General features: G+C 54.7%; 1 protein-coding gene across 1 annotated transcript; it reads right to left on the bottom strand.

The window, feature by feature from the left end:
* Positions 1-232: 232 nt before the first annotated feature.
* Positions 233-18188, bottom strand: TTC22 (tetratricopeptide repeat domain 22). Its single transcript, XM_032416725.1, has 7 exons — positions 17622-18188; positions 5216-5271; positions 4901-5016; positions 4484-4602; positions 3026-3187; positions 1293-1445; positions 233-783 (listed from the first exon to the last, which is right to left on the bottom strand). The coding sequence occupies exons 1-7, from the start codon at positions 18186-18188 to the stop codon at positions 247-249; spliced, it is 1710 nt and encodes a 569-aa protein (XP_032272616.1). The 3' UTR covers positions 233-246.
* Between the last annotated feature and the right edge of the window lie 3604 nt (positions 18189-21792).

Here is a 21792-nt window from a genome sequence, read left to right as displayed (position 1 = left end):
TTAAATGGCAGTCTCCCGGTGGTCTCTCGCGTCCGCCCCAACCTCAGCGGCTCTCCTGAGCCGGGCCTTTGTGACTCCGCGGGCAGGCCAAACTGCCCTCGTCTCTCAACCGCCCCGTCCCAACTCCCGGAAGAGAATCTAATTGGCTCCGCTCAACCGCCAGCCTATGGCAGGGCAGGCCCGTTTTGAGCGCCCAATCAGCTGTAGGTAGGGCGGGGCCTCGACGGGGCGGGGCTTCGACGCCGCTCAGAGGGAGAAGGCGCGGCGGCCCCGCGGCACGCCTGCGACGTCGCCGTCCTGCTCCATGGTCTCGAAGAGCAGCCGCACTAGCGCCGGCCGTCCCTGAGCCACCAGGGCCCGGGCCAGCCCCAGCACCTCGCCCGTGTGGCCGCGCCACACGCGCTGCAGCTCCTGGCGCAGGCGCGCCGCGGGGTACTTGTCCTGGGCGCGGCGCAGCCACGCGTCCACCTCGCGGCCCAGCTCGGCGTCGCTCAGCTGCGCCTGGCTCCACTGCGCCAGCAGCGCCTCGAGCAGGCAGCCGAAGCCCTCGGTGTGGCTGGAGCCCGCGTCGTCCAGCTCCACGGCGCGCTTGAAGCAGGCCGCCGCGTTGGCCTCCTCACCCTTGATGCGCAGGCACTTGCCGCGGAGCAGCTGCAGCTCGGGCAGGGTGGCGCCCAGCTCCGACTCGCCGGCCTTGGCCAGGAAGACCAGCGCCTGGTTCAGCGCCGCCTCGTCCACCGCCAGCAGCTCCTGCACGGCGTCCACACCCATGTAGTAGTAGACCTGGCCGGGGAGGGCGGGGTGAGCCTTTCTCCCTGGGCGTTCTGCGCCCATACTTGCTTTTAAAAAAATTCCACCCTCCCTCCGACAATGCTTCACAAATTCCCGCCCCCGGGAAAGGAGAAGAAATAGCGATTCCAGTTCCAGCCCCACCACTCTTGGCCGTATCAGCTTGAGCGAGGCACTCTCTGGGCCTCCGTGTTCACGTATGGAAAATTATGATATTGTCACCTCTTGGTAATCATTCCTTGTGCCCAGAAGGCACTTCTGGATAAAGAGTAATGGCCCTCACTTCCTGAGTGCTTTAGAAAGAGCACGGCCCTGTTCTAAGTGCTGTATGTGCGTTTTCTCATATAATCCTCACCATGGCTGTAGGAGGTGGGTACGGTATCAGACAGGGATGGGGGCTAGCTGTATTTCTCCCTGTGTCCTCAGTGCCCAGGCCTGCCTTGGTAGAGAGTGAACAGGTTTTTAGTAAGCCATTGGCTACTCAAGCCAAGAGGCTGCCTTACCTGGCCAATGTCCAGGTAGGTGTTGAGGCTTGGGCACACCTTGACCACTTCCTCCAGATCGGCCTTGGCGCAGGACAGGTGGTTCCTGTCAGGCATGCCCCCGAGCCCCATCTTGGCTCGCTCCAGGTCGTGCAGGTAGGCTCTGAGGTGGATCTGCCGTAGAGAGTCAGCTCAGGGATGATGCTCCAAGCAAGGACCTCTGCCCTCCTTTCTACCCTAAATGATGCCAGTCTTTTTCTCAGCAGCAACTCAGGGCAGTTCTGTGGTGCAGTAGAGGGCCACTGACACTGGGACCCAGAGTCCTAGGTCCTAGTTCTGTGCCAGCTGTGCTAATGACACCCTTTCTGGGCCTTAGTTTCTTTCCTTGTCTGTACAATGAGGGGGAAAGAGCCCCTCATTCATTCAACAAACATGTACTGGATACCCACCATATGCCAGGCTCAGTGCTAGGTACTGGGCATGCAGTGGTGACAAGTGGCTATGAAAAAATGAACAGGGTGATGGGCTAGAGGGGACTGGGGGAGAGGGCTGTTTTAGATAGGGTGGCAGCACAGATTTTGTGAGAGTCCACATAAGCAATTTGGAAAGAATGGAAGGTGGCCCCAACTTACAAGCATCAAATTACAAATGATTCCAGACTCTTGCCTTCAACCTCACCCCTCCTTTTCCCCCATACTTGGAGCATTAAAAAAATCTACAGGTTCCGAAGGGGAGGCATGAGAAGGAGGAAGTAGGTAAAGGGGTCATTGTTGCTGAAGGTATTAATGCTTTATACCCAACCTGGTGGGCTCTAGTTCTAAGAGAGCATCATAAGGTGGGGGAGGCGGGAACTCTGGCTTTGGAGCCAGTTGGACTTGGCGGAATTCCAGCCCCTCCCCTCTCCCCTTGTTAGCATGTGAGCTGGGGAGGATGTTTTTCAACCTCTGGGAGCCTTATTTTCCACATCTGAAAAATTAGTACACTGGTATCTTCCTTGGAGAGTTCCCATGACGATTGAGAGAACATATTCTAGCCAAGGTCTAGCATATGGTATGTGCTCAGTTCATTCATTCATTCATTCATTCATACATTCAACAGATATTCACCAAGAGCCTGTTATGTGCTAATACTGTTCCAGGCACCCGGTAGAGAGCAAAACAAAATTCCCTGTCCCCAGGGAGCATATATTTTAGTGTGGGAGAGAAAGACAATATGCATGATAAATAAATAGTATGTTGGGGAGTAATAAGCACTAAGAAGAAAAAGTAAACCAAGAAAGAGGACAAAAAATGTTGGTGAGAGGTTGACATTTTCAGTAAGATGGTGCTAGAAGCTTCCTTTTCATCAAGACCTCCAGGAAGTGAGGAAGGAAGCCAATCAGGGAGAAGAGCATTCTAGGCAGAGGTCATTATCCATACCTTACAGTCTGGGGAATGGGGTTTTAGATAGAGTAATCGGTTGAGAGGCCAGATTTCAACCCAGGTCAGTCAGCCTGTATTGAGTGCTCACCAAGTAGAGGCTGGAGGTCATCGACCAGGTCATTGTAGAGGGGTGCCTGCGGTGGGTGGGGGTCTCCTTCATTCTTTCACTCAACAACCTTATAGAACACAAACCTTGTGTCTTGATGGCTCCTAAGCTCCTTTCCACCAGGGAGGCCCTACGACCTTTGGGCTCTGGTAACACAGTCTTCGCCTCTGGCCCTTGTTCTCTGAGTCCTGATGGCAGGAGGAGGCGGAGCCTGCAGGCTGACTCACCTTGGCCCTTGTGCAGTATGCCTGCCAGTTGAGCTCTGGATCTCGTAGGATATCTAGAGCCATGTTGCAGGTTCCAATGGCCATATCCTGCTTTCCTAGGAAGTGGAAGATTTTGGCCAGGCGATTCAGGATGGGGGGTTGGTCCTTGGCTATCTCAATAGCCTAGGGAAGGGAGAAGGGTAAGAGCAAACTATTTGGTTATTTGCCTGACCAGCAGGTCTCCCATCTCTGGATAGAGCCATGTCACTGCCATGCTCTTATTCCCGAAATCCACCTGCCAGTAAGTTTGGCCATATCATGGAACCTAACACGTTAGGGTACAACTCACTGGCACTCAACTCCCAAGAGCCCGACTCCCATGCTCCCCACCATGTTCATGTGTCCTGTCCAGTGAATCCCTCCATACACAGGCAAATCTCTCTTCCTTAGACACATCCAGGGTATGCTCCCCCAGTTTCCCAGCCTTTGGAAGGAGGGTCAGAATCAGCCTTTACCTCCCCCATATGTACACAGTGCAGTGTTTCTGTTGGGACCACAGTACTTCCTCTCAATACTGTTACTGACCACTGCCTGTCCTGTGTGGGTTGCTGCCTCTGGAATAGCGAACTCCTGCAGGGACTCATCTCTGTGCCGGGCACGGGTTAGGTTCTCAAGGAAGGGTGAAGGCAGTGTGTTTGTTAAATTGGACACAACTCTCAGAATCCTTATGAGCCATCGTTTCTATTCTGTTCTAAGATCTCTCATCAAGGACTTGATCATTAATCTATCTACCAGCAAGCATTAGGGATGTGCCCCATGCAGGGCACTGTGCTGAGTGCACAGGTCAATGAATATTACAGGGTCCCTGGCCTCCAGGAAAGACTTCAAAACTGAGCTAAGTGTGGAAACTACCACATAAACGAGGTGCCCAAGAACAAGGCTTGAACAGCACTTTACAGTTTACAGTGAACAGTTTCAACCACTACCTCCTTTGAGTCTCTCAATGACCTAGAAGGTAGACAGACGACATAATTAACACATAATGAGGCTCAGGGATGGAAGTGACTTGCTTAGGGTCACATGGCCCATGGGCAGAGCTGGCACGAGACCCCAGCTAAGCCCATCTTCTTTCTACTATGTCACTGGGGGTGGGGAAGGACAGTGAGAACCACGCCTGAAAGGGAGAAGTCTGAGGGTATATCTGAGACAAGGTGAATAGCTTAGAAGACAAGGCTGGAGAGACGGGCTTGGGGACTGGGCGTGGGGAGGGTCTGATTCTTAAGCAAAAAGGAACAATGACAAACATCACCGTTGTTTTGAATGAAGAGAGGAGGGAAAGCCAGGGTTCTTCCTGAGGGGGGGCACACGATGGGGGATGGAGGTGGGACGCCACCCAGAGAAGCAGCGGGTTCCAGGAGAGGAGGCTGGGGTGTCATGCTCCATCCCAGTTTGGAGAGTGGGTGTGGCCAGGGGACGTACCTTGCCAAAGCAGTCCAGGGGGTCGGTTCCCGAGTACCCACAGTCGTGGACACCCATGGGGGTGGTGGAGAAGGTGTCCTTCCTCTCTAGCAGCATCCCGAGGTAGCACCAGGCCAGAGCTGGAGGTGAAGTGTGGGAGAGGGGTGTCTAGGAAGCAGCGGGGTGGAGAGAGGGAGGGGGCCAGCTCCACGCACGGTGTTAGCCCCCAGGAAGATGAAGGGAGGGTCCGTGGCATGAAATCACTGAGCAAAGTGCAAGGTGCATGAGTTCTGTGAGATGAACGAATGAGTATATGGGACAGAGGGTGAGAGAGAGAGCAACAGGATCTCCCAAAAAGGAAGATGATGCTAGAGGTGGGGACAATGACAGTGACAGGCAGGGCTAGTGACAGGTAAAGGGGGAGCCAGGTGGCCCTACCTTGGTGGTGGGGGTCTGAGGACTTGAGCACTTGCCGGAGCAGGGCCAGCGTGCGGTTGAAGGCGGGCAGCCTCTTCTGCTCCTCGCTGCCCATCTCCAGGAAGATGCCATCTAGCCTGTGGCCAAGAAGGGGATGTGGGTGGCTGGCACCCCCTCCCAGCTGTCCCTAGGGTGCTGCGAGTACTCCCCAGACCAGTGGCATGGAGGGGAACTTGGGGAGCCCTCACCATGGAAATGGACTCAGCCACCTCCTCCCCGGGTCCCAGGCCACACCTCACCCTCCCCACTGTCCAGTCCCGGGCTCCCCAGGCTGACCTGATGAAGAGCGTTGCCATGGTGAAGTACCAGCCCCTTTTCTCCTCCACTGGGATCTAGGAAAGCAGAGAATGGCACTTGCCCTGAACCCCGAGAAGCAGCAAGTACACCTCTAATCATGGTCCTGGATCTGCCACTGGTGGCTGAGTAACCTTGGGCGAAGCACCTCATTTCTCTGACTGCACAAGGTTTGATGAGACAACCTGTGTGAATGTCCTAAGTAAGGTGCCCATCACGGAGCAGGAGTGGAATACATTTCTTCCCTCCATCTTGCTTTCCAAACTAAGCTCCCCTCCCCCTGGCTCCCCGACCTGTGCTCTGGATCCCCCCCATTCCAGGGCCCACCAGCCACTGGTCACCTTCTCTCTCCCCCACTGTCCACTTGCTTCTCTCCTTTGGCGCCACCCTTCAGCTTCCTCCTTCCTGAGAAAGCCCTTTCGGGCTTGTTAATGGAGTTCAGCTGCAGCCCAGGACCCCCCTGAACGGTTTTCCCACTGTTATTCTTGCCAACCTCACCAGGCATTTAGACCGACTTGGGCACCAGATAAAATATTTATGCTGTTATTTATGGGAGTAGCTGCTGCTGCCTCAGGAAGGAATTTTAATGAAAACCAATAAAACCCCTAGTGCATATCAGCAGCTCTGCTTCGGGCTCTGCTCCCTCCCTCCACATTCGTTTCCTGGCGTGGATCTTCAGGCTGGATTCTGCACTCACCACCCCCCACCCACCATGGCCTCCTCAGCTCAGGACCCCCATCAACCCCCCGACTCCCAGCAGCCGAGTGAATGCACTCAGTCCAGCCAGCATTTCTGGGCATCTGTGGTGTGAGGCCCTGTGCTGAGTGCTTAGGGACGTGGCACCGAATTGGACCGGCACCCTGGCCCAAATGGGTTCACAACCTAGCTAGGAAAACAGGTCCAGGCATAAATAATAGAGCTTGACTGGGTGACCGCCATGTGCCAGGATCCTGACACCCACCCTCTCAATCTCTCCACAACTTATTGGGTAGGTTTCATCTGCTTTTTACAGATGAACATATTGAGGCTCAGTGAGGTAAAATGACTTGCCCAAGGTCACACAGCATATAAGTGTCAGAGCTGGAACTCGAGCTCCCTTTGTTAGGCTCCAAAGCTCATGCTCCCCTTACCACACCAGCTTGCCTATAACATTCGTATGAGGCAAAGTCCAAACAAGGCCATGAGAGTGATGTGGACAGATGCACTAGGATGTGGAGGCCACTCCCAGCCAAAAGACTCTGAGAAGGTCTTGCAGAGGATGGGCTGTCAGGTGAGTCTTGAATAGCAGTGGTATTTCAGAGGGTGGGCTGGGGGTCAAGAGCATTCCAGATGGAGGGCTCAGTGTGGAGACGTGTGGCGTGACTGGTGAGCTTGGAGCACGGTGTGTGTGAGTGGGGTGTGTGTGGGGGAAATGTCAGCAAGTTATGATGTGGCTGTTCGGAGGAGACTGCGGATGAGCGTGGAGGGAGAAGAGAGAAAGGGGGTCCTGTGAGTCTGATCCCACGGAGAGGTGTGACTGCCCATCGAGGCAGGGTCTTGACCCAGGGTGCAAGCCAGATCCCCCAGAGGAGGCCCCGCTAATCACATTTCTTAGCCACTATTCATCAAGTATCTTCTCTGTTTGGCCCAGGCTGGGCACAATGGGGATAGGAGAGGAAAGGCAGGTCCCACCTTTAGGAGCTCCCAGTCTGGTGCGAAAGCCAGATCATATCACAGTGCGAGTGGAAGGAACGCTACGGGTTACGGGAGGAAGTATCCTGCCTGTTACAGGAGTGCCCACAGAGCTTCTAGAGGAGGACTTGCTGGCACAGGCCTCTCCAGGACAAGTAGGGACCACCCAGGTGGACACCATAAGAGAAGGCATCAGATGGAGAGACATCGTGTGCCAAAGCTCAGTCGGAGGTGAGGGAGCGTGGTGTGTTGTAAGTGGCGGGAGGATGAGCCAGCAAGGGCACATCAGGAGGGGCCCCCGAGGGCCTGGCTCAGGTCCTGGGGTTCATGTGCAGGGCAGTGGGGAGCCATGGAAAGGGCGGTGCCCAGATCCAGTGTGTTTTTACATTCACACCACCTTGGAGAGTCCTCCTGTCACTTAGGTGGGAATACGTGTATGGGGCTTTAGCTGGGGACAGGGCTGTCCGGAGGGGAGGGCGGCAGTTGCCAAGGGTTGAAGGACATCCTCGAGGGCTCAGTGGGGAACATTTGTCAAAGCAAAAGGCTAGGATGGGCTGCTGGATAACCTTACCTGTTCTACCAACATGGCACCTGGGACATAGGAAGGGGGACTCAGAGTCATGGGGCCACTCCTGGGGGCCATGCTGGCCAAAAACCGGGACGTAATGTCAGTGTGTGATCATGTGACGGAGTGAAGCTTAAGTGCTTCAGGCTTTCCGGCTGTCTAGAGGTATGATCTCATGACCTCTGGCCCCATGCCCACTTTGAGGTTGGCCAAACTGAGTCCTGGTAGGGAGAAACGGAACCTGCCGCCTCATTCAGGCTTCTGACAAGGAGGTATGACCACGAGCAAGAGCAGAGGCTCAGGTGGCCGACAGGCCTGGTCCTATGAGGCGGGCGACCCGGGATGCGTGAGTTACCTCTGGGAGGCTGTGTCCTTATCTGCAAAGGTGGATAATAATATAGAGCTCGCAGGCATTGTGGGGCAGTGCCCAGCCCAGAGTATGCGCTCCATAAATGTTGGACCCCTTTCTCCTGGCTTGGGTTAGAGCTGAGCAGGTCAGGCTGCTCTGTCCAGGGGACTTATTCCAGTTCCCTCTGGGGCAACGACCTCTCCGGAGTCCAGAGGGGTCCTGGCTCACCCTGCTCTCCACCGCACCCCCCCACCCGCCCACTGTGCTATTAGGGCCTCAGATCCCCTGTAGGGTCCCAAGCACCTTTCTCCCCTCCATAGACCCCCAGTGTTGGAGAGTTACATGGTATCCTCAGGGCTCTCCCTGTTCCTCTTGTTTGGCATTCAAGCCACAAGAAAGTAAGTTATGTGCCCAGATCACAGCTGGTACCAGACAGACGTGACACTTAAATTTATGCCTTCATAATCCTAGCTCCAAGCATTGTCCTCAGCACTGTTTCCTTGATCACTCGCATTCTTTCTCTGAGGATACTGAGACCACAGAGGTGAAGCAACTTACCCAGTAACACGCTAGTTAGTATCGGGGCTTAAAACCCGTTGGTATCCTTGAGTAATTCAAGAGCCTGGCTGTGGTTTGCACTATGCAGGCAATACCACCACCTGGTGGCGGTATGCTGAATTGCAGGAGTAACTCCTCTCTCCTGGTTCCCTTCAACTTGAAGGCTAAAACAGATTTTCAGAAAAGTAGCTAGCTGAGTGACATCGCTATGACAAATCCCAAACGTAGTCCCTCCTCAGATTCTGCTGAAGAGTGACGTTTTCAGGAGGGCGTATGGGGTTGCAGATTTGGAGTGGAGTTAATGGCCCAAACAGATCTAGTCTGAGGTCTCATCTGGCTTGAGCTTTAATCCTCTATCCCCGTGATGAAATCTGGTGGACGCCATGCACTCTGCTGGGCTATCCTGGCCCGAAAATGGGCTGTCTCTTTAAAAATCCTTCTGGTTGTAACTAAAGCAGTAGCTGAGGCTGTTACCAGGGGCAACCTGGCAAGCCACGGTGCGTTAAATTAAATTAAACAGGCCTCTGGTTCCCCCCTCCCCTCCCGGAGAAGGAGGGGCTGTTCACCCTCTCTCCTGGAGAATAAAATTGCCCTGAAACCTCTTAGGGCTGCAAGGCTCTCACTTCCAGAGTTGATAGCTCCCAGAGGCAAGATGTTGGAGGCAGCCCGGGAGGCCCGGAGAGGGCTTCTGCCAGAGGAGGAGTGTTCCCCAAGGGCCTGCCCAGCATGGGCTCTGGGCAGCACACCGCCCTTTCTCTTGCTGGGTCTTCCTCACAACCCTGTGAACTGGGGGTTCCGGGGTCTGGAGAGGGGGCCAGCCAAGGCTGCAGGCTGGAGGGGGTCTCACATTAGGCCGCCACTCCATGGCAGATTGGTGGGAGGGAGCTGGGCAAGGCCAAGGCACCAGCGCTGACCCTCAAGTGAAATCCTCAGACCCTGGGACTCACTGAGTAAGGTGCAGCCCTCAGGCAAGGGGTCCTCAGGACATTTCCCTGCTCCCCGGAGGCCCACGCTCTTACCTCCCTCATTTTAGAGAGGGGGAACCCAAGGCTCAAAAGACACAGAGGCTTGCCCACTTAACCTGACCTTTTCTCTGACTTCAAGGTCATGTTCTTCCCACCACATCTAGCCGCAAGTGTTTGCACAGTGCTTACCATTTACAGAGTGGATGCACACAGATTCCATTTGGTCCTCAGACCATCCTGTGTGGAATGTAAAGTGAGTTACCATTACTCTCTTAGCACTGATGGGAAAACTGAGGTGGGACCATGTCCTCAAAGTCACACAGCCAGTGTAAGCCCAGACTGAAACCTGGAAATGGTGCTTCTGTCGCTACACTGATAATAGCAAATTTTATTGAGCACTTGCTATGTGCCAGGCTCATAGTGTACATGTGTGAACCCATTCAACCCCCAGGGTTACCTATGAGGTCGTGACTATGATTACCCCAGTTTTACAGAAGAAGCGACTGTGGCCCAGAGCGGCACAGCTAGAAGGCAGCAGAGCGGGGACCCCAGCAGCCCAGCCCCAGAGCCCCTGCCCCTAAAGACTAGACTAGTGGTTCTCAATGTGTGGTCCCCGCCCAGCAGCAGCAGCACCTGCAGTTTGATAGACATGCAAGTTCTTGACTCACTGAATCAGGAACTCTGCAGCAGGGGGCGGGGGGGGGGGGGTAGGGCTGCCACCTGGGTTTTAATAGGCCCTCTGATGCACTAGATCCTCGCTGTAGCGCACGGTGGGGACCTGAGGGACGGTGGGCTGGTCGGTGGATCTCTTTTTTAAATGAGCCAAAGGATCAGAATTGTGATCCTCAGAAAAGCCTGAAGACCCAGGTTCCTACAGCTGCGTGGGTAAGCGACAAAGGTAGGTGATCTGGCAGAACCGGCAGAGAAGAGGATCAGGATAGGCCATTACAGGGCAGGCTTGTGTTAACTTGGTGGGTACAAGGGAGGATCCTGACTGGTCCACTTACTTCAAAAGGGGGCCCCCTGAAGAAGGAAATGTTGTGGGCCTTGGCTATTTTCAAGGATTTCAGTAGAAAATCTTTTAATATACCAATGAGCGAGGAATCTTTATGCATCTGGATAGGCTATAGAGAGACCTTGCTGGTTCTGCAGGAAAATAATTGCCTTGCAATTTGAACTTTGCCCCTGATGACGTTGTACTCTCCATTTCTGATTCCCTTCCCGAGAGCTGACTAGTTCTCCTCCAGGAGAGGGGGATGTGAAGGAGCAAAGGGCATGAACATTTCCGAGCATCGACTCTCCACTGGGCGCTTCAGTGCCTCCGTGGACTGGACCCTCGCAGCAGCCTGAGAAGGTGCAATGCATCCGCCTCCTTTTATGGGTGAGGAAACAGAGCCTAATAAAAAAAAAGCCACCGCCCAGCCCCACAGCCCAGGGTGGAAGTGCCAGGATTCAAGTTCACATCTGCTTCCCTCCAACGCCCCTGTCTTTCCACCTCATCACGCCGACCCTGTGAAGGCTGATGCTGCAGAAATAAAAGTCACAAGGTGGCAGGCCTCAGGAATACGTTCTTCCTGCACAACTGGAATGTCCTCTGTGATGACACAGAGCAGCCTCCCTGCTCTGCACACCGAGCGCCGCCCCCACCCCACCTGCGGGACACGCACCAGAAAGGCAAGGGCTGGGGTTCCCCCCTGCCCAGCTCCTGCCACAGGTGTTGCGGAGATAAATGGAGGGCTGGGATTGGAGTTCCATTCCTGCCTCTGCCTCCCCCAGGGATCCTGGAAAGGCCCCCAGCCCAGCCTGGGCCTCCGCTTCTGCATCCACAAATGGGATGATCCCACTTGGCCCGCCTGTGTCACATGTGGTCAATGTGATTGGTGGAGAGGATCTGAAGGGGCAGTGCTATGCCATGGAAGTAAGTCACCTATGCCTCCCTGTCCTGGCTTCGCTGGATGGTCTTCACGGAATTTAAGATTTGAGTAGATTGACCGCAGCTTCCCATTCTCACCCCCCTTCTGGTCCTAGGTCTGTCATGTCACCGCGGTGGGTCATCTTTGCATTGCACTCGTTCCCTAGACTTGCAGGACTGTGTTGAGCCACTTTTCTATCCCACTGTCCTTAGAGAAAAAGGACCCTGTCTAGTCCTGGGTCCAAACCCAGCCCTGGAGCCAGTAGAGACTGGGTGGGTCTGAAGAAGTGTCTCGCCTCCTGTAGTAATAACGGTGATGCCCGAACGTTCTCAGCTCCTCCCATGGGTCTGTGCTGTATGTGTGCTTAACATTCTTTTCTCCCGTAAAAGAGGTGGCTGGGCCAGATGATGCTAAAGGCAAGTTGGACTCTGGGATCCTCTATCAATGAGGAGGGGAAACCCACTTCCCAAACATGCTAGGTACGGAGGGAGAGAAGCCAGCAGCAAACTCAGAAATGTGAGTGGCTCCAAGGCCCTCAGAAGGCTGGAGCCAGAGCCCAGGAAAGCTGCCCCAGCCTGTGTTTTAAGTCCAAGAGACCTGAGTTCAGTTCCCGGCAGCCACTCCTGGCTGTGTGCCCTTAGGCAAGTCACTACACCTCTGTAGTCTCAGTTTGGTCATCTGTAGAAGGGGCTAATACCACTTCTGGTTTCCCAGCATTTCTGTGAGGACCAGACGAGATCATCTATGAGAAGTACACGAGTGCACAGTACCTAGCTCACTTTCCAGTGTTAACCATCTCTTTTCCTCACTGAACCCAATCAAACCACTCAGATTTGTGGAGTCGTGTGTGTGTGTGTGTGTGTGTGTGTGTGTGTATCTGTGTGTGCATGCGTGTGCATGCAGGGGACCCTGGGGCTACCGACCAGCTCTGCCCTCTTGGCCCTTCCTACCGCGTCCCCACCCCGCTGGGTGTGGTGGCTGGTTGGAATGTCCACACCTTGGCTTGTGAGGCTGTCTGCCAGGCCTGTAAGCACTGCCTCCCTCCCTGCCCGCCCGGCTGGGGGTGCGATCTGCACGGCCGCGGCGCGCTGGGTCACCTTGGGCAAGCCGCTGCCCTCGCGGAGCCTGTTACGTCCTTGGTGTGATGGGGAATCACACTACTCAACTGGCAGTGTGTCTTTGAAGTCTGAATAACAATCAAATGCACTAATGAATGTAAAATTCTGAACTCCGGGCCTGGCACCCATCATCGTACTATCACCCTGGGCCGTGAGCGGGGGTGAAGGCCTGCGTGAGTGCACCTGTGTGTCAAGCCACCAGTATTTGGGTAAAGGGGAAGACAATCAAGAACCTGAGTTAGCTTGGGACGGGGGTACTTTTTAGAGAAACAGAGGTTCAAGTTACCTTATTTAAAAAAAATAGGGATTTGAAGACTTAAAGGCCAGTGACTCAGTGAAATGAAATTTAACAACAGTTACAAACCACTCTCGGGTGTCCCACCCTATGCTGCACACCGAGTGGTGGGGGGCTAGAGAGAGGCCCAGGCGCAGGGAGAAGGCTGGGCTCTGACAGGACGTGCACCCTGCCCGCAGCCTTCTGACTTCTCTCAGTCCTCACGGCCACCCAGGGCGATGGGCCTTAGAATCCCATTTGGCAGATGAGGAAACAGAGGCTCAGGGAGGTAAAGTGACTTATCTGTACCACCTGTGATGGAGACAGAATTTTAACCCAGTCTGTCTACCTCCAAAGCTCCTAACACCCCCTCGCCCCCGCTTTGAGGTTTGTCACCAAGAATCCACCCATGACTGTGTGCGCGCCCGTGCCCGCACCACGGGGCTGCTGGCCGGAGGGTAGTAATGACAGGTGAGAGCAACCTGCCTCCTCACATTGTTGTGACTTAAAGAAAAACAGGAGGGAGTGAAGAGCTGAGAAGAGAAGTCACAAACATGCCCCCCAACACACACACACACACACACACACACGCACACGCACGCACACACACTGGACTTATTTTTGGATTCTGGGCTGAATTATTAACAAGGTTTTCTCTTGTCATTTTAGTTGGCAGATGAGCACTGGTTCTTCAGCTGCCCTTTATCCTTTGAGCCCCAGAAGCTCCTCCGTACCTGAGACAGTGCCAGCTCTGTGAGGCTGGAAACATCTCTTGCAGCTACAGCATAGGGTGGGCCAGACCACCAGCCGCCCACCGCCCACTGGGCCCCCGTGGGCCAGACCCTCTCAGCAGGGGTCCCACCTCCTCCTGCCCTGGCCCTGACTCTGACCTCGTCTCTGCTCCCCTCTTTCCCACCCTCCCCCCTCCACACACGCATGGCAACCCACCTCCTCTCTCCTGACACTTCCTCTGCCCTAGTTTCCAGGACGTGGTCCGTGCAGCCATCTGCACTTAGCGCGCCCCCACTTCTCTGACCTCCCCAGAACGAGCAGAGGCTTTGAGGTCAGACAGAATGGGGTGGATTCGACTGCCACTTACTAGCTCTGTGACCCTGGGCAAGTTACTGGGCCCAGCTATGCCTCAGTTCCTGCTGGGATCTGGGATCAGAAGGTTCTCGTGGTGACTAAGATCGTGTCTGGAAGACATTCGTAAGTATTATTGTGTGAAGTTGCGTGTTGTGTGAAGGAAGGCTTCAAGGCGGAGGTGACATCTGAGCGGGGTTTTGATGGATGGAGTCTACTTGCTAGGCAGGGGGGTATGAAACAGCACAGCATGCTGGGAGGAGCAGAGGTGGTTTCCAGTTGCTGGGAAGTCAGAAGCAGCTAAAGAGGAGGGCGGGAAGCAGATTTCAGAGATCGAGTCAGCAGTTCCCCAGCCAGCCTGGGCTCTTCCGTGGGCAGCTTCGGACTGCCCTCGTTCTAAGCCACTCAGCTGTCACTAACACCCGCAGGCTCTGCAGGCCCTCACCGCAGGACCTTCGCACACACCACGCCCCTGCTGGGAGTGCCCTCACCGCATTCCCGCCAGTACACTCCTGCTCCTTCCGGAAGCCTATGTCACTCACTTGTGCTGAAAGGAAGCGTCTCCCTTCTCTGAAACTCCGTCACTGCCATTCTACCCCCGGGACCTGGACTGCAGACTCCAATATCTGGAGAGCTGACACACAGTAGGTGTTCAATAAATGTTAAGATGCTGAGCACCTGCCTCTCACACATGCCCAGAATTTGCCAGTTTATGGGCACTTTCACCGCATGATTTGATCGGAGGCAGAGATCACTATTGTTAACGTTCATGAAGCAGATGCCAAGACCAGAGACGAAAAGTGACTTGTCCAAAGCCACACAGCAAAATGATAAAAGAGCTAGGTGCTTGAACCCAGGCCTTCTGCTCTAACTACAGTGAAATCATCATTGTTACCCCCGATATGGCCATTTCTTGAGCATCTACTCCGGTCAGGTGCTTTAGAGGCATGATCTCTTCCAATCTCAGATGACAAAATGGGGGCTCCAAATCCCCAACCTTCTCCTGTGATGGGGGGGATGACTATAGCCGCGCTGTCCAGACCCAAGGATAGCATGGAGCCTGGTGCCGGGCCACCGCCCTCCTGAAGCAGTCAGTTCTTTCCCTGAAGCCCTGGGCAGCACCCTGCTTGACACTGTCCTCTGGGAGGTCACTCACGGTGGGGGTGGGGGTGGGGGGGTTGCCCCCACCATGGCTAGGCTGACCAGCGGCGACGGCAGGGAGAGAGATGCTGGACTCTGTTTGATCCCTATGCCTAAACCTCTGCCTCCACGCTCACCTCCTCCAGGTAGCCTTCCCCCCTGAGAGCAGGAAGGGACCTTGTGGACCATCCCCCTCTCTGCCCCCATTTCACAGAGGGGGAAACCACGGCCCAGAAGGGAAGGCCCAGGAGGCCTCCTGGCTCCTAGCTCAGGACCCCTTAGGCCCTGCTCTGCTGCTGGGACCACACTCAATACACACTATGCTGTCCATGCCTCCTGCTGAGGGTGGCAGGCATTCAGGGCCTCGGGCTCAGGCTTTAAAACAGAACACCTGGGTCCCTTTGGGCCCTACGGGATGGCCACAGCTAGCCCCGCCCCCCCACCGAGGCACTGGGGCCTCCGCCAGCCCAGGTGAGGTGGGCGTTGTGTCCGATTTGCTGGCTCTTTGCACACTCTTTTCCAAGTGCTTTCCAAATATCAGCTCTTCATTATGACATCAACCAACTGAGAATGCCCTCCTCTTACAGTGGAGGGAGCCCAGGACATATGTACCATTATAATCCCCATTTTACAGGGAGGGAAATGGAAGCTCCAAGATGCTGAGGACGGACTGGAGGTGAGACAGCGTGGGGGTGGGGGTGGGGTGGGGGGGTTGGGATTTGAACTTGGACTGTCTGACCCAGAGTCTCCCGTCTTAACCTCTACCCTGCGCTGCTCTCTTGAACTCAAGTCTGTGCCCTCCACCCTGCATTCCCTGAGGTCTGGACTCCACATTTCCTCTCTGAAGGTGGAAAAGGCTTTGGGTGGGAAAAGGCTCCAAGGGAGTGTACAGAGGTTTTATGAATGGAGCCCTGTGTGAAGGCTTGTTGTTATTTAAATATCACGAATCTAAGCCATTTCTTGAGCATCTACTCAGCTGGGGAAGGACCTGCTTCATGAACGTTAACAATAGTGATCTCTGCCTCCGATCAAATCATGCGGTGAAAGTGCCCATAAACTGGCAAATTCTGGGCATGTGTGAGAGGCAGGTGCTCAGCATCTTAACATTTATTGAACACCTACTGTGTTTATAAGCCATTATAAAACATCATGGTTACCTCTCTGAACTGTGGTTTCCTTTTCTGTAACAGGAGAATAATGCCCTCTGTCATCTAATGCAGGTAACCTTTGAGATGGCTCCCAGTGATCCCCATCTCCTGGTATTCGTGTCCTTGTGTAGTCCCATCCCTTTGAGTGTGAGCTAGACCTAGTGACTCACGTCTAGTGAACAAAATATAGCAAAAGTGATGGGATACCCATGTGGCAAAGGACCTGAGGGGGGCTTCTGGCCAACAGCCAGTGAGGAACTGAATCCTGTCTGGAGCCACGCGAGTGAGCTTGGAAGCAGGTCCTTCCCCAGCTGAGCAAGCCTTCAGATGAGAACATAGCCCAGAGGCACCCAGCTAAGCCATGCCTGGATTCTTGATCCACAAAAACTATGAGATAATAAATGCTGCTAAGTTTTGGAGGATGTCTGTTAATGCAGCTATAGGTAACTAATATACTTGGTGTTTTTCTACTCAGTGCCAGGCCCTATTCTGCCCATACAAGTATTCAAGATACATTTATTGAGCGCCACTGTGTGCCAGGCACTGTCCCCAGTATAAGGTTTGCAGTGATAAACCAGACAGATGTTATCCCAACTCTCAAAGACCTCAAGGCTGAATTAAGGAGACAGATTTGTGAACGGACAGTATGAGCAGTGCTGTGGGAGCCCAGGGCAGGCACCTGACCCAGCCTGCAGAAGTCAGGGGAGGCTTCCCGGAGGAGGGGATGCCTGAGACAAACCCAAGACTGGGGAGAACCTCCCAGTCAAAGGTGGAGCAGAAGGGCATCATAGAAAGAGGCCAAGAGAGTGGCAAGGTGAGCTATAAGGAGACTTGCCCACTGGGGGGACACAGGGAAGCAGGCTGTAGCAAAAGCATGTCTGGAAGGGGGTACTTGGCAGAGAGAGAGCAGAGAGGAAGAGCATGGAGGGTCTCAGGTGCCCACCAGAGAGCCTTGGACTTATCTGCCAGGCAGTGGGGAGTTACCAGGGGTGTAAGCAGCTCAGGGTCGTGGCTGATAAGACTGAGCAACATGATGCTGGCAGCAGGGTGGAGGACCAAGCAGAAGGGTCAGGAGGAGGGCAGGGACCCAGGCGGGATGATGGCAACTAACTAGTCAGGCAGGAAATGACGGAGGCTGGGCTGGCAGAGGGAGGTTGGGGAGGAGTGGCTAGTTCTCAGAGATATGGGCAGGCCGAATGGACAGGGATTTGGGGTCTAAGTGGATGGGGAAGGTGGTGTGACGGGGAGGAGGGAGGAGGTAAGAATGCTGCCCACGTTGGGTTGTGGGGTTGGTTGTGCCATTTACTTAGGCGATGTGCACAGGCGCTTGGACAGGTACTTGCTGGGAGAAGCAAGACGAGAGGATGAGTTTGCCAACGCGGATTTTGCAGCGTCGCCAGAAAAGAAACCTAGGCAGACTGTCCCGCTAGGAAGCAGGTCCACGCCCTAGCAGAGAAAAGCTACAGGTCTGGTCTGGGAGAGGCGCCCTGGAAGGGTGTCCCGGAAGCCAAAGGGCCGGGGTTTGGGGAGAGTCTGCGCGGACGTCCCTGCAGACGTTGGGGGCCACGACCCCAGCCCTCCCGACCTGGGGACGGGTCACCCACCTGCTGCCCGTAGCCCAGCGCCTTGTCGTAGAGCGCGATGCCGGCGGCCAGCACCTGCGCGCGCTCCTCCGGGCTGGCGCAGCCCACGTCGAAGCCGTACGCATAGCCTTGCTCGGCCAGGCAGCGCGCCGCCCGGCGCTGGGGGTCCCCCGGAGCCTCGCGCTCCGCCGCCAGGCCCATGAGGCCGGCCAGCCGCCCGGCGCTCGCCTCCTCCTCTTCCTCCTGGCCCAGCCGCCCGTACACGTGCGCCAGGTTGGCCCAGGCGTTGAGGTTGCCCGGGTCCTCGCGGGCCACCTCGAGGAAGAGCTCGCGGGCCTCGTCTAGTTCGTCCAGGTAGAAGGCGAAGGTGCCTAGGAGGTGGCGCACGGCGGGGCGCTGCGGGGCGGCCGCCAGCTCGAGCTCTTGCTGCAAGCCGTCCCGCTGCAGCTTCAGGTCCCGGGCGCGGAGCGAGGCCGGCGAGCGCGGCTCGAAGTTCAGCTGCATCTCCAGGTGGAAGTGGCCCGGCAGGTAGTCCAGGTCGTCGATGAGGGCGTCCAGGTCCTCGGTCGTGGCCTCCGGCTCCGCCATGGCAGCCCCGCTGCTCCCCGGGCCTCGCCCCTGCCCCGGCGGCTGCGGGGGTGGGGGATGGGGGGACGTGGCTGGGGCGCCCCGGATCGAGCCCCGCGCGGACGGCGAGGTGCAGCGCGCGCGCGGAGGCCCAGGGTCCTGCCGCCTCCGGGTCCCGGGGCGCCTCCCTCTGGTGGGAGGGTCTGAGCGTCGGCTCCGGGAGCGCCCTGTGGGTGTGTCGGCTTTCGCTGCTCAGCGGCTCTTAGACGCCCGCATTGCACAACCAGGTGCGCCAGAAAAACAGGTGCATTGCCAAGTGCAGGCCGCGCAAACCACGGTGCATGGCAAAAGGCCTGTTTTTACTCTCTCTGCCCAGCAGACGCGGAAACAGGCTCAGGAGGAAAGGACTTGCCCAGGTCACAGAACGGGAGCTGTGCCCAAGCAGCCCAGAACCCAGTTGGCTGAACCCCAGCCAGGCCCTTTCTCCGTGGGCACTTCTCCACGCTCTCTGTGTGAGCTCGCTAGTGACTAGGAGGGTGAGGGCTGGCCCTTCCAGCTGCCTGCGGAAGCCCCCTCATTCTTGCTGCTTCTCCCATCCTCTCCGCAGTTCCTGTGTTCTCCTTCCCCTGAAGGGAGTCTAACCCTTCTCTCTGCGCCTCCTTAGGCCATGATTTATCAGGCTCCCCCACTTAGGATTCCCCTGACTTCTCTCTGTCCTTCAGTTGGCCACTGTGGAAAGACTCTGGGGCTCCATGTGCTGGTTCTAATCCTGGTTCTCCATCCCTAATAACCTCTGACCTTCATAATTATGAACCACTTCATAATTTCGCACTTGCATACTTTCCTCATCTGTGACATGAGGGTCACATTCTCTCCCCCAAGGTAGATATCCAGGGTAAAGCTGGTGAATGTCACCCTGGGTAACCATCAGCTCCACTGCTCCCCCTTGGTTCCCACTCCATCCTGTACACCACCTGTGGTCCAGTTTTCTTTCTCTAACCAGTCTTCCCCCAGGACTAGCACTGGTTCCCTGCCCTCGGGAAGGCTAGGCTATGCTCCCTGCGGCAAGGCTGCTGGTCCCCCAGTGCCCGGGCTGGGCAGCAAGTCTGAGCTTCTGAGACCCTCCCAGCCCTCATTCCGCCTGGGCAGGGCTCCTGAGACCCTGTTCTTCATCTTCTCGACAAATAGGCCAGTGTTTTCAAAAGTGGAAATAGAGCCAATTAGTAAACCTGGAAAAAAAATGGACTTGAGCAATAAAAAGGTAAGTTAAAAATATCATTCTGGTGTTAGGTTTCACCTGTAATTTTACACTATAAAATTTAATAATTTTTAATAAAAAATTATTGCTATAAATTCCTGGTGATGATGAGATGACACTTGGGCTCTGACCTTCTTGGGGGCATCAGGGATAGATTCCCAGAGTGCTTGGCTTTTTTCCCCTCTTTTTTTTGCGGCAACACATACTTAACATAAAACTGACCACTTGAACCATATTTAAGTGTATAGTCAGTAGCATTAAGAATATTCCCATTGTTGGGGCGCCTGGGTGGCTCAGTCGGTTAAGCGTCTGCCTTCGGTTCGGGTCATGATCCTGGGGTCCTTGGATCAAGTCCCACATGGGGCTCCCTGCTCAGCGGGGAGCCTGCTTCTCTCTCTCCCTCTGCTCCTCCCTGCTTGTCCTCTCTCTCTCTCTCTCAAATATATAAATAAAATCTTAAAAAAAAAATATTTCCATTGTCATGCAGCTATCACCACCATCCATCTCCAGAACTGTTTCATCTCCCCCAAAGTGAAACTCTGTACCCATTAAACAGTAACCCCCCCCCCCCGTTCCTTCCTTCCTCAAGCCACTGGTAACCACCGTTCCACTTTCTGAATTTGAATTTCTCTCTGAATTTGAATACTTTAATGACCTCATATAAGTGGAATAATATAATATTTGTCCATTTGTGTCTGGCTTATTTCACTTAGCCTCAAGGTTCATCCATGTTGTAGCCTGTGTCAGGACTTCCTTCCTTTTTAAAGGGAATAATATTTCATCATATGTATGTATATACCACATTGTGTTTATCCATTCATCCATCAGTGGACATTCGGGCTGTTTGCACCTTGGCTATAGGAAACAATGCTGCCATGGCCAAGGGTATACAAATACCTGTTTCAGTCCCTGCTTTCAGTTCTTTTTGGCGATACACCAAGAAGTGGAATTGCTTGCTCAGATCAATTCTATGTTTAATTTTTTTAACGAACTGTTATACTGTTTTCCATAAGAGCTATATCATTTTACACGCCCACCAACAATGCACAAAGGTTCCAAGGTCTCTACATCTTTGTCAATACTTGTTATTTTCTGTTTCGTTTCATGTTTTATAATGGCCATCCTAATGGGTGGGTTTGGCTTTTGATCTGCCTCTGAGAAGGTGAGTAGGAATTGGATGGAAAGGGTAGGTTGTGGGTGCATTTCAGTGGCAGGAAGGGCACAGAGAAAGGCCAGAGGTCTGCAGCGCAGGGGGCGCCTAGGGGCAGGGCAGCGCCATATGGCTGAAACGTACAGAGCATAGGCCAGAGATGGAGGGGTGAGCACGGAAGCCAGCGGGGGCAGCACCATCGTGGAGGCCTGAATCCCGAGAATCTTGACTTCACTCCGCTGACCTAACAGCTGGCTCCACAGTCCGGATGGTTAGAACCTCTTGCAGCCAGGGAGCTCCCACACCTAATGATGAGTCCCATATCCGCCGTGTCACCCTACATCTCACTAGATGTGACCAGGGCAACTTACTCTTCCTCTCTGAGCCTTGGTTTTTTCTTCTGTGTAATGGGATGGGAGGGGGTTTCAAGAGAGAATGAGCTGGTTGCTAGGATTAGTGCGTTGCTATGATGGGGAGGCTCTGGACTGCCGTGGGTGGGCGGGCTGCCTGGCTGCCGAGCTGACTCACCCTGGCCTGTACTTGCTCTGGCCTGCCTGGCAGCCCGGATTCCCAGCCCAACAGACCTCGGCCTAGATTCTGTGGTCAGTCCTCCATGAGTCCTGGAGCCAAGGGGCTCAGTCGGGAGCAAAGCTGCAATGCATCCTCAAGCAGGTTCTAGCCACGCTGACAGACACGGGGCTGGTCACAGGGCCTCTCCCGTGCACAGGACTTGCTAGTGGACACAGCCCCACTTCACGGACACCTCCAAATAGCTCCTCCACGAGGCAGCAGTCAATGTCCATGTCACAGATGAGGAAATTGAACGCTGACCAGTGTCACGTGCCCAAGGCCGCCAGCTAGAAAGTAGCAGAACCAGAATTCAGACATGACTCTCTTTGAGAACTTCTGCGTCACTGGGAAGTTACTCTAGATTAATTCCTTTATTTGTTCACTCGTCCTTCAACAAATATTTACTAAGCATTGACTGTGTGCCAGGTACAGTACCAGCAGCAGGTGAGACACAGTTTCTGCCTCCGGACCTTTGCTAGGGCCCTTTCCAACGGCTGGGAATGGCCTCTTATTGAGATTCTGCTATGTGCCAGGAGCATACTTAAATTAGCTCATTTAATCCTGCTAGGAGTCTGGAGAGACAAATTATTAGTTTCCTTTTACAGGTAAGAAAGTGGAGAATCAGAAAAGGAAACGAATTGCCCGCA

Source organism: Phoca vitulina, unplaced genomic scaffold, assembly GCF_004348235.1.
Source record: "Phoca vitulina isolate PV1807 unplaced genomic scaffold, GSC_HSeal_1.0 scaffold2, whole genome shotgun sequence".
NCBI lineage: Eukaryota > Metazoa > Chordata > Mammalia > Carnivora > Phocidae > Phoca > Phoca vitulina.
Note: the sequence above shows the minus strand (reverse complement) of the source record. Positions and strands in the feature narration are given on the sequence as shown.

Coding starts and splice junctions, on each gene's coding strand:
- TTC22 (XM_032416725.1), bottom strand. CDS start 18,188: ATGGCGGAGCCGGAGGCCACGACCGAGGACCTGGACGCCCTCATCGAC. Junction 5,272..17,621: donor CGCTGGGCTACGGGCAGCAG/GTGGGTGACCCG, acceptor CTGCTTTCCTAG/ATCCCAGTGGAGGAGAAAAG. Junction 784..1,292: donor CCTACCTGGACATTGGCCAG/GTAAGGCAGCCT, acceptor CTCCCCGGCCAG/GTCTACTACTACATGGGTGT.